We start from the raw sequence: 15848 nt of genomic DNA, 5'->3' as shown, positions 1-15848 counted from the left end.
GGAACAATCAGACGATTCGCGCATTAAAAAAAATGTCGTCTATTTACATATTTCATTAGTATTATGCACAAAATATGAAACTTAAGAACAGCAAACGATGGAAAACATTTGTCAAAGCCACCAAACCGCTTTTTTTTTCGAAGAAGCATCCTAGAATAAAAAGAGAAGACCGCCATTTTGTTCGAAAAGGACAAATATAACACTCAAATAAAGTAAATTCCGCAACGTTTTTTCTTATAGAGAAACTAAATTTGAACGAAGATGGTTTAAACTTACTTTCGGCTGTCGATATTTCTATTCGGGATTTTAAAAAAATGCGTATTAATAACGACGGGAAAACTGTTACATTTGCAAATATCCAGTCGCTCGTCTTCCCTCCGCAAGAGTAGCTGTTTATCAAATTATTGAAAAGCTCTTCGCCTAAAAATAGCCAAAATAATTAAAACTTAAACAGAATATTTTCGCTTTCTTTTTACACAAAAATACTTTATATATATTTAAAAAATTAAAATCATACGTAAACAGTTTAATCTCTTAACTTTAAAAAAAAACTGATAAAATTATTATTATAAATTGACTAAATTCGCTTGATTTCTCGCGGCCCTTTTTTTTTCGTAATTCTTTCCTCCCGGATGCCAAGAGGTCGTATTTATCAAATCCATCGAGTGGTTCGGCCGGGTGGTGAGAGACCACGGCAGAACTAGGTTACAATCTATGTATTTCTGTCCGACTCGACAACTTTGTTAACGAGACGGCTGGATGGCCGAGCGGTTTTTTTTAACTCTTTCCGCCCTGTGGGCACTAAGAGGGCCTCTTTTTGCAAGCCCATTATGGTTCGGCCAGGCCCACAATGGGGCTGCCGGATGGTGAGGGACGGGGCCCCGACATATCTGAACGAACCACCCCTGAAAAATTCCTGGGGATTTTTTGACCCGTTCAAATTCGAGCCCGGGTCCCCCAGAGCGGTAGGCTGCCACCTTGACCGCTCGGCCATCCAGCCAAGCGGTTAAGATGGCAGTCTACAGCTTTGAATTCTCAAAGACCCCATATATTTTTCACTCGATAGTCCATCCAAATATGGCGTGTACTCCATTGTGGGCATGGCCGAACCCGTGAAATGCATGCTCGTACCCACGGGAACTCTCATAATTACATGTGGAGATTTTTAAAATAACCTTTTTATTCTCTTAATACAGATTTTGTAAATTTTATTACATGGATTCATTTTTTAAAATATAAAAATTAAAGTTTAAAAAATATTGAAAACTATTGCATGGACAAAACATTGGACGAAAATACAGACAAACCAATGAAGCGCCTAGGCCTTCGCCGAGTACGATTTAATAATGATGCGCGTTTCCAACAGACCGCATAATTTTAATTTGCACTCGGTCAGTGCCATTTGGGGCACTCAAACGTACTAAGGTTGAAATTAAAAAGAAAGGCACGATTGCAACTTCTGGTTATAACTCGGCTAACGTGCAAGTCTGACAGCCCGTTAAGAATTTGATTTTTCGATAACTTTCTTTCCTGTTAGCAGATAAAATCGTCCCTCTCTACACCTTTAAATGAACTTACATGTTAGTCTGATAGTTTATAAGCAATGCACATAATTTCCGAGACCGCTGCATGCAAGTAACGTTACTGTAATAAATTTTTCGACCCGTAATGCCTTAGCTATGCCAAAAAAAAAGATGTTCAAAGACTGCACACACAGTTAATTAAGGTATGAAAATTTATTTTGTATAAATTGTATTATCATCTTTCAAATTGAAACACTTTTAATTACAAATGCTTTATTCCTAAACGTAAATTAAGCAGTACTTTACGTGAGACCATACCATATTACTTAAAAGAAATAAAAATGTTACGATTAGTTAGGGATTAATAAAACATTTGAGTACAGTCGCATACTTTTACTGTCTATAAATGTTCAAACGAATTTTCTGCTGTTTGTTTTATCTTATGCTCTATCCGTGGATTGAACAATTATGCTTATCTTCTGGACACGAGTGTACTTACATTAATGCTAAAAACAGTAAAATCTTCCTTTGTGACTGGAAGAAATATTCCTGTTTTTCCATCGACTTAAATGGTAGGTAGACATTCTTTCTCTTTCCAACCTGTGGGCACTAAGAGGGCATCTTTTAGTAAGCCCATTACTGGTTTGGCCAGGCCCACAGTGATGTGGCCAAACCCATAATGCACTTGCTAAGAGGCACTTTTAGTGCCCACAGAATGGTGAGAGGCAGGGCCGACATATCCAATCGGATCGACCCCCAAAACATTCCTGGGATTTTTTGACCCAGGCCAGATTCGATCTCGGATCCCCCAGAGCGATAGGTTGCTACCTTGACCGCTCGGCCATCTGACAGTCTAATGGGAGGTAGACTATAAAAAACACCGCGTATTATGCAAATTATGATTCAACGTCGGATCAGCGCTCCCACAAGGTGGGCCTGGTTGCAATTGGGACTAAGTTGGCCTCAAAGGAAGCAAGTTTTAGTCAACATAGGACAATGGACAATATCATTCATTGCTTTTATATTTGCAGAATAAGCTATGTCATGAGTTTTGTTTGTTGGTAACAGAATTTGGGTCACCCTTTAAGATTAGGAAACAATGCAACCCCAATATACGGGAACTCTTTGCACTCATATCCAATATATGACAACACATCTTTGGTCCCTTCCATAAAAGTCTCTGATATGTGACTATTTGTAAAGTCTAGGCATGCAGTTACTTCAAATGCAACTTCATTCTCCTATGTAACTATTCAGTTTCCAGAAATGCTATTATTACTAAACAATGAAGTGCAACTTCTTTACAGTAATAATAGGATTAGGGTGGGTGAGTGGTAACTTGCATTCGTTAACAGAATCATACATAACCATAAATTCCAGCACAAATTTTTCAATAAACAATTTTGACTTTTTCAAAGGCTTTTATCAAGCTACAGTGAACATAAAAGATGATCAAAATGTCTACATAGACATTTTTGATATTCAAAATTGATTTCATTCACTGAAATTCATACTATTATTTTTTGACAAAACAATACTATTAAGACTTACTTTAAGTCAATATGCTAAAGACTATCTTAAATTTTGAATAAACATTCATCTTGTCTTTGTAAGCTTTATTGCAAAATTCTGTAATACTGCATATTGAAATAAAGATTATAGTCTGTTTTATGCATGCCTCCCATATGTAACTATTCTTGATCTTCCCCGAGTGATCACAAATGGAGATTTTACTCTATGTAATCACCAATTTAAATTTTGCTAAAAACTTTATTTACATTTTTAAACTTCTTATCCTTTGAAAGATTTCAAAATTTTAACTTTTTGTACTGTACATCTTGTATATTATCCACACCTTAGCTGTCTTTGATTTGTGACCCAGAGTTACTATGATGACTGAAAATATTTATTTAATAAATTGCTGGATGTACAAAAGTCTTGGTTTCACTCACAGAATCATACACGCTTTATATTAATTGTTAGCATACCGAATTGGGAAAACATGCATAACATTATCTGAAAATGAGAAATATGAAACAAGTTTATTATACAAAATATTCAATTTATGGAATAAGCAGATACAGTGGTACCTCAGGTTACGAACGCCCCAGCATACGAAATTTTCAGGATACGACATGAAATTCGAACATATTTTTGCTCCACGATACGAACAAAAACTCACCATACGACGTTACATTAGTTCGCATTTTTCATTTGTTTTTCTTACTACAGTTATTTTTTTAAATGTATTACTTGGCTTTAATTTGAGTATGTTTTTCGCGTTGGAACGAATTATTTGGTTTTACATGTAATCGTATGGGAAAAGATGATCCACCTTACGACATTTTCATGATACGATCTCAGTTTCGGAACGAATTAATTTCGTATCCTGAGGTACCACTGTATAATAGTGAAATAAATAAAACTGAATGAACATCAACACAATACTCATAACAATTTGTCTACTTATTTTATCTTTTATTTATATATTTTAATCAGTCTTGGCCTGAGAAAACAATGTGGCAACACTTTAAAACACGAGAGAAGAAATGATTTGCAGAAACAGATTAAACAAAATTACTTTTATTCACATTTACTATCATTTGTAGGAATTAGACATTTATAAAATTCTCTCCTTAAATTATCAAACAATAAAATAATGGGCATAAAATTTCAAAATATGTAGCTTCAAAAACAATCACTGTCTTTAAATTTATTATTATATTAATTTTATCTGCATAACTTAAAAGATGGCCTAAAATATGTACAGTAAATGGATGAACACAGAACTCAATAACATTAAAATAATAAGAATTTGAATGCTAATTCAATTCTTTCCAGTAGAGCCAAATCCATTCTGTCCTCTTTCTGTAGTACCTAAATCCTAAAACAAAAATAAGAATGTTAATTTTATTGTAAATTACTTCAAATTATTGCTTTAAAATATATTTAAATATACAAGGTGTTCCCTATTTTTGTGGCAATACACCTATATACAAGGTGTTCTCTCAAATATCCCTATTTTTGTGGATTAATTTTGGGAAGAAATGTAAGTATAGTGGCAATAGAAAATGCATCTGAAAAAGTTACTTATATTTAATCAGTACATTTCCACATGTGGCAAGTATGTTAAGGATGCATGCTGTTAATGGCACATGCAATTCTTGTATGCAGGACTCTAGTGTCCGACACTTTTGTAGTGCAGACATGATCCTTGAAGTGCCAAGAAAGAAAAAAGTGTGATAATAAAAAAACCAATTTCAACACAATAATGACACTAAATAAAATTTGGTGTGATTAGTCATTAATGAATATCGTTCACAAACAACATATTTTGGCATGCAACTGGAATAAAGTAAATGAAAAATTTTTTAATACAATTGTATTCATTTCAGCATTATATTAATTATTATATTATGATTTAGATATTTTATATTTTAAAATTACTATTATTTTACCTCAACTTCTTCAATATCTGCATAACATATACGTTCACAAATCAGCTGTGCAATTCGATCACCTTTGCATACTAAAAATATTTTAAAAAATAATTAAGTTAATTTATTATAAAAATAGAAATTTAATTCATTTAGAATAAAACATTGCATCTGACTACTGACTAATTCAAAAGTCTCCACACATACAGACAAAGGATTTGTTTTATTATACAAGTCATTTATAAGTCACAGAATATGATATATGCAAGTAGTATTTACACAAAAAATGTATATGAAGAAATTCTGTATTAATCAATTTCTCTATTTGTAATTTAGCAACAATCCAGCAAATATCTTGCTGGATACAACTATTTACAGAATATGCAAAATGTACCTTTAAATTCTGTAGGTCCAAAATTAAAAAGAATAACTCCAAGATTTCCTCTGTAATCTTGGTCAATCACTCCAGCTGCAACAAATAATTTTTACTCTTAGATCCAATTATTATAATGCTTTATTTAATGAAATTTATGTTAAAAAAATATCAATTTCCAATTCCAAGAAACACTCAATTACTTTTAATTACAAACAGAAAAACTAAAAGTAAATATAAATAATTCTATCTATAATAATTACTAAAAATTCAATAAATTTTTTTGTAATTATTACTTTTAATAATAAAATTACTTTTATAACAATTTCATTTATTACAGATATAATTTATATATTAGCTGAATGTAAATATACTAGTTGCTTTAAAACAATAATTACTATGCAAGTAAAATTACCTCCAACGTCAATAAAATGTTTGCTGGCTAAACCAGATCTAGGAGCTGAAATTTAAAAATAATCAAAAATATGAATTTTAAACAAAATTTATTTTAATTTTTTTGTAAGACAATGCATAAAGATTTTACTAACCAACTCTACCGTAACATCCTTCGGGTATAGCCACTTGAATGTCTGTTTTTACTAATTCTTTTCCCATGGATGGTATTATGTATTCGTAAGCACTAAAATTATAGATCATTATTAAATATTTTAAAGTAACTTATTCAAAATTGCAATTTTTTAAAAAAGGTTAACAACTAACTTCTAATTCCATTTCAATAAGGTCAGTTAAAATATCAGAATTTTCCACAAATTAAATATTTCTTTATTTTATATAAACTAATTCTATCTTACAGTAACCACAAACTAACTTTTCTATCTTGAAAATGATAAATGTATATAAAGAACATAATTATCAATCTTAAAATAACAAGTAATGAAAACATGCAGTTTTAAGATTTATAACACTTTTTCCCATTCTTATGGTACTATATTCACATTGCCCTAGATGATGATGACAATATTGAATAATACAGGGTATCCAAAAAGTTACTGTGCAATGGAAAAGGTTTAAGTTTTAATAGAAGTGAAGTTTCACATACAATAGTGCAGTTTCTCCTATGACAAATGATGGAAATGTTCCCCAGAGCCCCCAAAATCCAGGGGGAGTGAAGTCTGGAGACTTAATGAGTCAGATTCATTGACAGATTACACAATTGGCAAAGAACTCTTCCAAAAACTGGAAGATCTGTGAGCAAGTTGTAATGCCATCTACCACAAAGTGGAAGAATGAGACATATGACTTACAGGTCTTGTATGCAATGCCATATGTATAACTTTAATGTCATAAATTTCTCATTGCACAGTAACTTTTCAGATACCCTGTACCAGGGCTGTGGAGTCAGTTCACAAATGCATCCACTCTGACTCCTTTATTTATATATCAATATAGAATAGAAATAATAAATATACTAATTATATACATTTTATACTTGTTTTAACTATTGGTTATTTTGGACTTGGTTATACTAACACAGTAGAGTAGAATAGCAATTCCCAAATATAAGGTTGAAACCACAAGTGTGATTACAGATTATTCTTATTTGGTTGCACCTACATTTTTTTGTAAACATTATTATTCTGCTTAGAAGAACTTTAAAAATAGAGACAACACTCGAATGATTGTCAATCACAATGAACAAACACGATGTCATGGTTAATAAGTAAAGGTTATTTTGGGTTGAACAGAAAGTTTTAATCAACAAAAACAACAGGAATAGTGGATTTGTATATGTTTATGATATACAGTGTTTATTAACATAAACACAGTATACTGTAAACACATACAATTTCATTCTAATATATGAAAAAATTATCCAACAATTAAAAGTAAAAGAAAAAATGTTGCAGAAAATATGATTTCCATATAAGAAAGTTAATGGCAAGCAACTATCATTTTGTATAATTCATAGTGAAAATTTTGCAGGTTTCAAGCTTGTGTGAGGTTCTGGACAAGTCTGAACCTTCACTAAAATTTGCATTAAAATTATATTTTTTTTGTAAGAAAGAAAGAAAAGAATATTGACCTCTCTCGCAGTCCAGGTTAGGTTCTTGCCACGTTAGTAACAAGCAAGCGACCACTTAAAAAGCGACGACAAGAGAGAGCAACCAATCGGATCAGGCAATGAATGGCAAAACTTTATTTAAACCCTGATGTTCAAAAACTCAGTGGTCTCTCTCTCTGCAAAGAGCTCCTTTCTGTAAGTGTCAACGAACAGTCCGTAAGAGTGTCAATTCCATACGGCATCAACCCGAAAGATGGAACTCCCTTTTTTATCATGCTTTATCGGCAGCTAGTGCCAAACTACCCAGCAGGACTCCACCCGCCACTACTCACGAACCCTTTGATCGGCACGACGACGACTGGCCAAAACCCACACACGACGAATCTCACCTCTTAAAATAACAAAGTAGACTTCCACCCATGTAAAAAAACAAAAACCCTTTGTTTTTAATAAACAGTTTTTTGTAAAGGTGCCAAATAATCATAGTCTACATCACCACCACCCACACCCACACACGAAAAAATAAAAAACAACCCTTTGTCATCCCCAACATGGGATTAAATGATTTTCCCCCCTTTTGTCGACAAATCCACACTCATAAAAACATTTGGAAACAAATCATCCGTTATATACCAGAAACAATGCTTTTCTTTTCCTTCCTTATCTGTCCAAGAATGGGCGAAATTCTAAAAATTAATACTCTCTCATCGATTCCTCTTTTGTGCATTCGCTCACATTTATTAGAATCCAGAATAAGTTGTTTGACGTTTTTAAAGATTGATAATTGGAAGCATCGAGCGAAAAAGCAAACACGCATATAACATCCTCAAAAAGCTAATTGTCCGCCTAAAAAGCGAACAATCGAAAGCTCTGATTAACAACAGATACTGAATACACTGCCATTCAAACCACACACAAAGGATACATTTATATTCTACTCAGCAATTCCTAAATGCATTGAGTATAGAAAACAGAAGTCATTGAATGTACTTTTAACTTTAACGAGGAAAAATTTATATCGAAGAACTCGAACAAATTAGAAATTTACGCTCACAGTTCTCAATGCCATTCAGGAATTAGAACTACTTCTTAAATACTCTTAAAATAATTCAAATTATATACCTATATAAATCGTATCCGGCAGCTAATTTTGATCCTTTGGTTGGAGCGTAAGCATTTTTGGTAAGTTTAACGAATTTAAGAACGGTACACATCTTTCCACTTCGATCGGATCGAGCAGACAATGCACGAATTTCCCGCAAAATTTGTTTACGGAACAATGTTGCCATCTCCGGAATAAAATTTAAACTTTTTTTTTCCAAATCAATCTCAAATTATTAGTTAATATTAATGACTAACTACATCGATTTTACAAAAAAATAACATTTTCTGTGGGAAATATACGGCATAAAATTTAATCTTAACAGATTTTTTTCCCTAAATAGTAACTTAACCAGACAGCGCCGTCTATAATTCTCGGATGTTAGATAAAATTACATCTTAATATTTTATATTTTAATAAATTATTTTGAGATGATGTATGAAATTTAATAAAATATAAACTTTTCGAAATTCTAAAAATCAGTCTTACGCAACTAGCGAACACAAGCTTCTGTGATAGCTATACGTGGCATTTGAAATCGACGAAAGAAGTGTGACGTCATACGTGTTCGACCAATGGAGAAAAAGCACGTGTGTATGTTGATGTGACAGTTTTGAAAATCATTTGCTCAGGTGAGAGAAAAATTAACGATTTATCTCGATCCATTTGTGAGTATTTGTTTGCTTTTCGTATAAAAATTTCCACATTTATCAAATCTAAATGCTATTATATACAAATTATATGTATATTGCAGTTACAATGGAGAAATTAGGAAGTAGTTGCATCACGTTCCTCCTGTTGTTTTTAATTACATTTGACTTAGTTTTAGCTTCGAAAGAAAAAAAATGCTTAGGTATAAACTCTAATTATTTTCCTTTTTGTATTTGATCACATAAAATGTATATAATCATTTGTTTTTTCCTGCTCTAACTTTATATATATATACATTCTTTTCTTTATTAGTCTGTCAGCAAGTTATAAAAGATATAGCCAAAGAGATTCAAAATGAAAATCCCCATAAAACTATACAGGTGGGAAGCTTTAGGATCGAACCCGACGGCTCGCAAAAGCAGAGTACGGTAGGTTCTAATTTGACAAAAATTACATAAATCGAGTAAAGTCAAAGGGATGTAGAAGTAAAATATAATTTATATTTTAAAAAGCTTTAATTGCAATATAGTCCATTTACGTGCAGAAAATATGTAATCTCCATGGAAATATTAATTTCATATTTTTGTAAAGAAACTGATACAAATACAGTTCTGACGGTTGGTATATAGCAGCATTGTAGGATTAAAATAATTGGAGAATCAATTGTCTATATGTGACCCTTTGCAGGATATATCCCTCTGAAATCTGCCTATTGGGCAGTATCGAAGACCCTCAGAAATGAGTAAAATTGAAAGTGAAGATATCCTGAATAAAGTCATTTGCTAGAATTAAAGCAGAAAACTTTTACAAGGAGATTATCCTAATGAGAATTTCTGTGAATTCTTTTAGATTTATTATCTATACATTATATAGATTACATTTATTAATATAATAATTAAATTTCATAAGAAATGTAAAATTCATTTGTATCTATGTAATTTCAGTTTGTTTTTTAAAGTTCTGGATAGGCCAATTTTGAAGGGTTATATCTCACGAAAGATCACTTGTAGACCATTAGTTCCTTTGACTTTTTCCTCCTGTAGGCAAAGTCTACAGCTCTGATAAGGTCTCAACCACCTCATTCAGAACTGCATTTGTGCCAAGACATCATTCTAACTATTGCTACAGATAGTTAGAATGATAGCAGTGTACAGTACTTTGAGGAAAAAATATGGTTTTTTTTGTTATTGCAGCACAATGAAAAGAGTATGTGCAAATACTGAACAAGGAACATAATGAAGTGGAACATGCTTTTTATCAATGGTCATTGTTAGGTTAGGTTGTTATTTTAGAAATTACTTTGTTGCCAAACAATTTCAGTTTTGTGACCAAAGAGGAGAAAAATTTATAATTTCTGTGACGAATGAAAATAAAATACTTATTTTCTTATGAGAGATAAATGATGCTGTTTAATTTATAATGCTTATACAAAGAAAAAGTAACCTGGGACAGCATTACTTTGCAATAATAAATATAACTATATTCTACAGCATAGTTTTATAAGAATAGATTTTTTTTTCATTTAATGGTCATGATTTCCCCTTACGGGGATCAGAGTCATCCTTGTTCCGTTAACACACCACAAGGAGAATGTTTCATTTATTTAAACTTCAATAAAATCAAACATACATAATAGCTCACACAGTATAATAAGATTGGATTAGTAAACTTTCACAAATGAATAAGAATATGGCTGATCATTGGTGCTTTTGATTCATAAAAGTAAATCACACTCCTCTATAAGCTGGCTAGGTCTGGTAGACAAGATGTTTATTAAATATAAATATACATTTTATATGCAAATTGATAGCCAGAAAATATAATTGTTTTTACACTTCAGTCTTGTCTTGATAAATTTTCTAATAAAAAATCTACAGTAGAATTCAGTTTGTTGGTGATAATGCTAAAAAAAAAAGATGACAATATTTTATGAAAGATGTGTAATCAAAAAGAAAACGTATCTTTGGTAAATCACATTTTTATACTTTTAATTTCCAAAATGTTTTTTGATAAAGCTTGAATAAATGCTTCTGAAGATTTAGATAGAATATATTGTTTTATGATTAAACTGTACTGTAGTAATATACTATATAAGAAATTAANAGGTGGTTTTATCATATATCATATTATTTCCAATACAAATTACAGTAGTAACAATTTTTGCTGTGTGGAAAAATAAATATCAATACATAGTATTTTCATTGGTAACATTATCTAATGCTCGGAGGTTGTATCTATCTCGTAACTCCTGGGCCTCCTTACATAGAAAAAACATGTGAATTTTGGAAAATGTATCCCTGCATCTATGGCAGCAACAATCAGAAACTTTATAAATATTATTATTGATTATTATTATCTCTTTGTTTAATCTTAGTCAAATGAAGAGTTTTTTTTATGTTAAAGGGTAAATTCATGAGCATATAACCATTAATATATGAGTATTCTAAGATTGTATTGTACCACTCGGGATTTTTTCGGTTATGAAGATCACTGATATCTTGAGACGGAAATTTTAAAAGCATTTTGTATCAGTTGGGAACTGAGTAGTTCACTCATCTTGGTTTTCTCCATAAATGGCCCTATAGAAAAACCATAACTATAAAAATATTTTATATTTGGCCTACCCAGTTTTTTCTCTGAGCTTCAGTACTTATTTTTTGATATAATAGTCCCAATAATATAGCTTATAATTTTCTACAGTCTCTTATCATAGAAAAAAATTTAATGAGTCTTTTTATAAAGAATGGGCTTAGTTTAAAATCTATTTAATTCCCTTCTAAGTGCACTTCTGGGAATATTGAATTCTAACGAGAAGATTTTGTGAATAAATTTATTTTGAATTATATCTAGCTTTTGATAGTTTGTTACACTCCAGATCGGTGAAGCGTATCCTATAGCATTCATAATTATAGAGTTGAATAATTTAAAATGAACTATAATATTCTTCAATTTAATCTTAGTAAATAATTTCACCATGTTATTAATCAATGTGTTGGCTTTGATCGTGGTCTTTTTGTATTGTTTTTCAAACAACAATGTAGGTGTTAAAATTATTCCCAAAAACTTAATCTCTCGAACTATTTGTAATTCTTTGTTATTGAGGTAAAAAGACATGTGTTTCTTAGGAAGTCTGGATCCGTTTTGAAATATCATTACAAACGATTTGCTAGGATTGATTTTTAATTTTAATTTTTCACAGTACTCATTCAAAGCATGTATATTTCTACGTAAGGCAGCAGCTGTTGGGACAATAATCACTATATCATCTGCATAAGATATTGAATGTATTACTTGTTTCTCAAATTTAAATCATCTTTTCTGTTAAAACAGTTCTATACATTAAAATTGAATGTATAGAAATTAAACAAATGTGGTGAGCAGGGATCTCCTTGTAATAAGCCACAGTCGATATCAAAAGCCTGCCATTGAACATTATCTTGTTTGATCACTACTTTGTAGTGGACAAATAATAATCCTATTATTTTTATAAGGTTATCTTCTGCTTGGTATTTAATCATATTTCTTTGTAATATTCTTTTCAGTCCAATCATTAGACCTTGTCAATAAAACCGAAGTAAACAATTTGCGAAAACCTGATAGTAATGCTATTGGTAGATAATTATTTGGCTGTTTTCTCTCTCCTTTTTTGAATAGCATATACAGAATAACTTTATTCCACTCATTTGGAATCTTACCTAAATTATATAGGTCATTGAATTGTCTAGCTAAATAATTAATGATATTCAGCAGTAAATTTCTTATTATAAAATTAGGAATGGCATCGTAGCCTGGAGCTGTCTTTTCTTTTAATTTTTTTACAATTAGAATATAAATTGTCTACATTGAATATCTCTTCATATGGTTTATTCATAGATAGGATATTATCAAAAATATTCATTCTGTTTTTACATAAATAATTGTCTGAAAATTTCTTAAAATATTGATCAGTGGCATAACGAACATAACTGGCACCCCTTCCCCTCCAGAAACAAATCTTGTTTGTCTTGGAGACCATTTGGCACCCCTCTGTGAGTGGCGCCCGGGGCATGATAGACCCCCTTGCCCCCTCACTACACTTGTGATATTGATATCAACTGTTAAATGGAACCATAAATTTTTCGCTATTTTTTAAAAAAGGTCTACGAAATCCATTTATGGTGTTCCAGAATGATTTTGTATCTTTTAATTTTATTAGCAAATCACTTACTTCGGAGAAATATTTATTTTTTCTTTATCGCTTTTATATAGTTTCTGTAAATTCTCTTGTTTTCTAAATATTTTTCCAGTGATTGTTCTGAGTTTTTTTTTCTAAATTGTTGCAGATTCTTCTGTTTTTTAATTTTGTAATAGTGACATTTATTATCATACCAGCTTTGTTTAAATTTTGATATCATAATCTTTTTACACCTCTTAAACCGATAGGATTCTAGTAACATCATTAGATTATCATAATTATTTATCGGGCAAACTGTAGAACATGAAATGCCTTTTCTGTTGCAGAGTTGCTGTACTTGTTTTTGTTTATGACACTTCCTACAGGTAGTAGACAATGAAACATTTGAATGCAGATGGGAGACAAAACTTAAACAGTTACTCTTCCAATTGGTGTTCCGAGGTTCATCTGCAAGAAATGTTCGAGACTATCTGCGACAAAATGAATGATTACGCTCAAGCTCGACATAAAGAGACTAGAAAATTGGCCATTCNTTCTAGTAACATCATTAGATTATCATAATTATTTATCGGGCAAACTGTAGAACATGAAATTCCTTTTCTGTTGCAGAGTTGCTGTACTTGTTTTTGTTTATGACACTTCCTACAGGTAGTAGACAATGAAACATTTGAATGCAGATGGGAGACAAAACTTAAACGGTTACTCTGCCAATTGGTGTATGTTGCATACTTCTTAGATAATAATTAACATGATTGCAATAACATAATTTAAAATGGTAGCATTCTTTTTGGAAGACCGTGTGTAATCTGCTCTTAAATTTATATTTTATCATTCTAATGGAAACAGAAATGTTATGAATTTTTGTATTGATATTTAATTTTTTTGTTACTTTTTTGACATAATTTATTTCCAGTGTGAATCAATTATTGAAGATTTCGAAGATGACATCATCAAAGTATTCAAGTCTCCAAAAGTGGATATAGAGGAAGCCATTCAGAAAGTTTGCTTAGAGAGTTCTCGTGAGTAATAAAAACACTATTTTCGAATAGTTAAAAATAATATTAAAATACAGAATATCCTAAAAATCAGTTAACCAACATATGTTTTTAATAATGGTGAAAACTGGTTTGTACCAGCTGTGTTTTGCTATTTGTGATTCAAATGCTTCCATTGGTTAATTGATTTTTGGACCATTTTTAATATGAAATTTATTTTAAATCTTTGATTATACAATCCACATGATTCATTAATTAAAGAACTGAAATACACTTTTTTTATGTTAAAATTCATCTTTATCATTTTAGTGTGTATTGGGTTTTTTTCTATGCCCACCGGTGGCCAAATGGGATTAACCCACTAATTTCTGTCTTATCCAAAGTTTTTCAAATAAGTTAGATTCATTAATGATTTAAATATCAAACTTATCCAGATTTATACAAAACTAAGTTTCATTTACCATGAATATAACAGAATGCCTTTGTACTAATGCCATCAAGTTGTACCAAATAACCATTAGACATATAAGCTTTGTCAGATAGCCCATGTGTTGCATTGCCTTATGCGAATAAAATCAACTAATGTACATGGCATAGTGCATTTTATATGAGACAAACTACGTCATCAGTTTGCTTACTGCTCGCCACACACAAACATCCAAAATCGGGCCAGATGGTCAAGCAGTTAAGGTGGCAGCCTACTATTCCAGGAACCCGGAATCGAATCTGGACGGTCGAAAAACCTCAGGAATTTTTCGGGAGATGCTTCGTCCTCATCATCTGACCGAACCCATTATGGACTTGCTAAAAAGGCCCACTTAGGGCTCACAAGGCAGAAAGAATTTTTAAAATTAGCTCCCAATATCTTGATAACATAACTACACTGGATCTAAGTAAAACAAAAATATTTATCTGGATTTTTTTATTATTTTCTAGAGTTTTGCGTGGAAGGGGAAGAAGAAGAGAATTTAGAAGAGGAAGAATATCACACGGAATTGTAATCGATACGTCGGTTTTGTTTGAAAGGACTAGATTCTCGTATAATCCCGATCTTCGAACGATACGAAAGGATCTAAGGATCGGGTTTTCACTTCCCAATTCAAAGTTTATCGTCTGTGGTCTTCCCCAATTGAAAACGAGAATCGACTCCGTTATAATATTTTTGGCATAAGATGGGATGATGAATGCATTTTCTCTTAATCTATGGACGTCACCTCTGCACCTCTTTATACTTAAATTATTTAACGAGAAATCATCATTCGTCATTAATCATCGGTGGTCCCAATAAATTTTTAGATTTGTTAAATGTTTATTTTCTTTCTTTATGTACTTCAATGTATTTAATTATCCGCGACGTCAATTAAAAACTTCGGCGTTTTCCAAAACTAAACTAATGCTAGAAACCGAAATAATCAGGTAAATAGAACAATAAGCAAGTAAACATTCAAATTTGGGGTCCTGGGAGCGAATTCGGCCGGTCGAAAAACCCAGGAATTCGTGTAAGGTCTGTTCCCGATATATCGAGGCCTCCTACCGTTCCTCGCTACCTTTCTGCCCCATTATGAGCCTG

General features: G+C 31.6%; 3 protein-coding genes and 1 long non-coding RNA gene across 4 annotated transcripts in view; 2 read left to right on the top strand and 2 right to left on the bottom strand.

Moving 5' to 3' along the window:
• The window catches only part of LOC111636502 (peptidyl-prolyl cis-trans isomerase G-like), a 49029-nt gene extending 48627 nt beyond the window's left edge, over positions 1 to 402 (bottom strand). Inside the window, exon 1 of the mRNA XM_023381767.1 lies at positions 277 to 402. The gene's annotated coding sequence lies outside the window, so the exon portion shown is untranslated. The remainder of the gene's footprint in view (positions 1 to 276) is intronic.
• Positions 403 to 3987: 3585 nt separating this feature from the next.
• Positions 3988 to 8822, bottom strand: LOC111636498 (deoxyuridine 5'-triphosphate nucleotidohydrolase-like). Its single transcript, XM_023381759.1, has 6 exons — positions 8479 to 8822; positions 5882 to 5973; positions 5749 to 5793; positions 5355 to 5429; positions 4982 to 5052; positions 3988 to 4407 (listed from the first exon to the last, which is right to left on the bottom strand). Exons 1-6 carry the CDS (start codon positions 8643 to 8645, stop codon positions 4351 to 4353), a joined length of 507 nt encoding a protein of 168 aa, XP_023237527.1. The 5' UTR covers positions 8646 to 8822; the 3' UTR covers positions 3988 to 4350.
• A 136-nt stretch (positions 8823 to 8958) lies between these two features.
• On the top strand, positions 8959 to 13844 carry LOC111636490 (protein canopy homolog 1-like). Its single transcript, XM_023381754.1, has 4 exons — positions 8959 to 9126; positions 9213 to 9311; positions 9422 to 9560; positions 13700 to 13844. The coding sequence occupies exons 2-4, from the start codon at positions 9218 to 9220 to the stop codon at positions 13842 to 13844; spliced, it is 378 nt and encodes a 125-aa protein (XP_023237522.1). The 5' UTR covers positions 8959 to 9126; positions 9213 to 9217.
• An 87-nt stretch (positions 13845 to 13931) lies between these two features.
• Positions 13932 to 15584, top strand: LOC111636496. The gene is made up of 2 exons (XR_002758541.1): positions 13932 to 14302; positions 15215 to 15584. It is a non-coding gene; the product is annotated as an uncharacterized LOC111636496 (long non-coding RNA).
• The last annotated feature ends 264 nt before the right edge of the window (positions 15585 to 15848 follow it).

The sequence above is a fragment of the Centruroides sculpturatus genome, unplaced genomic scaffold (genome assembly GCF_000671375.1).
Source record: "Centruroides sculpturatus isolate CEXI.00-Female unplaced genomic scaffold, Cexi_2.0 scaffold1108, whole genome shotgun sequence".
NCBI lineage: Eukaryota > Metazoa > Arthropoda > Arachnida > Scorpiones > Buthidae > Centruroides > Centruroides sculpturatus.
Note: the sequence above shows the minus strand (reverse complement) of the source record. Positions and strands in the feature narration are given on the sequence as shown.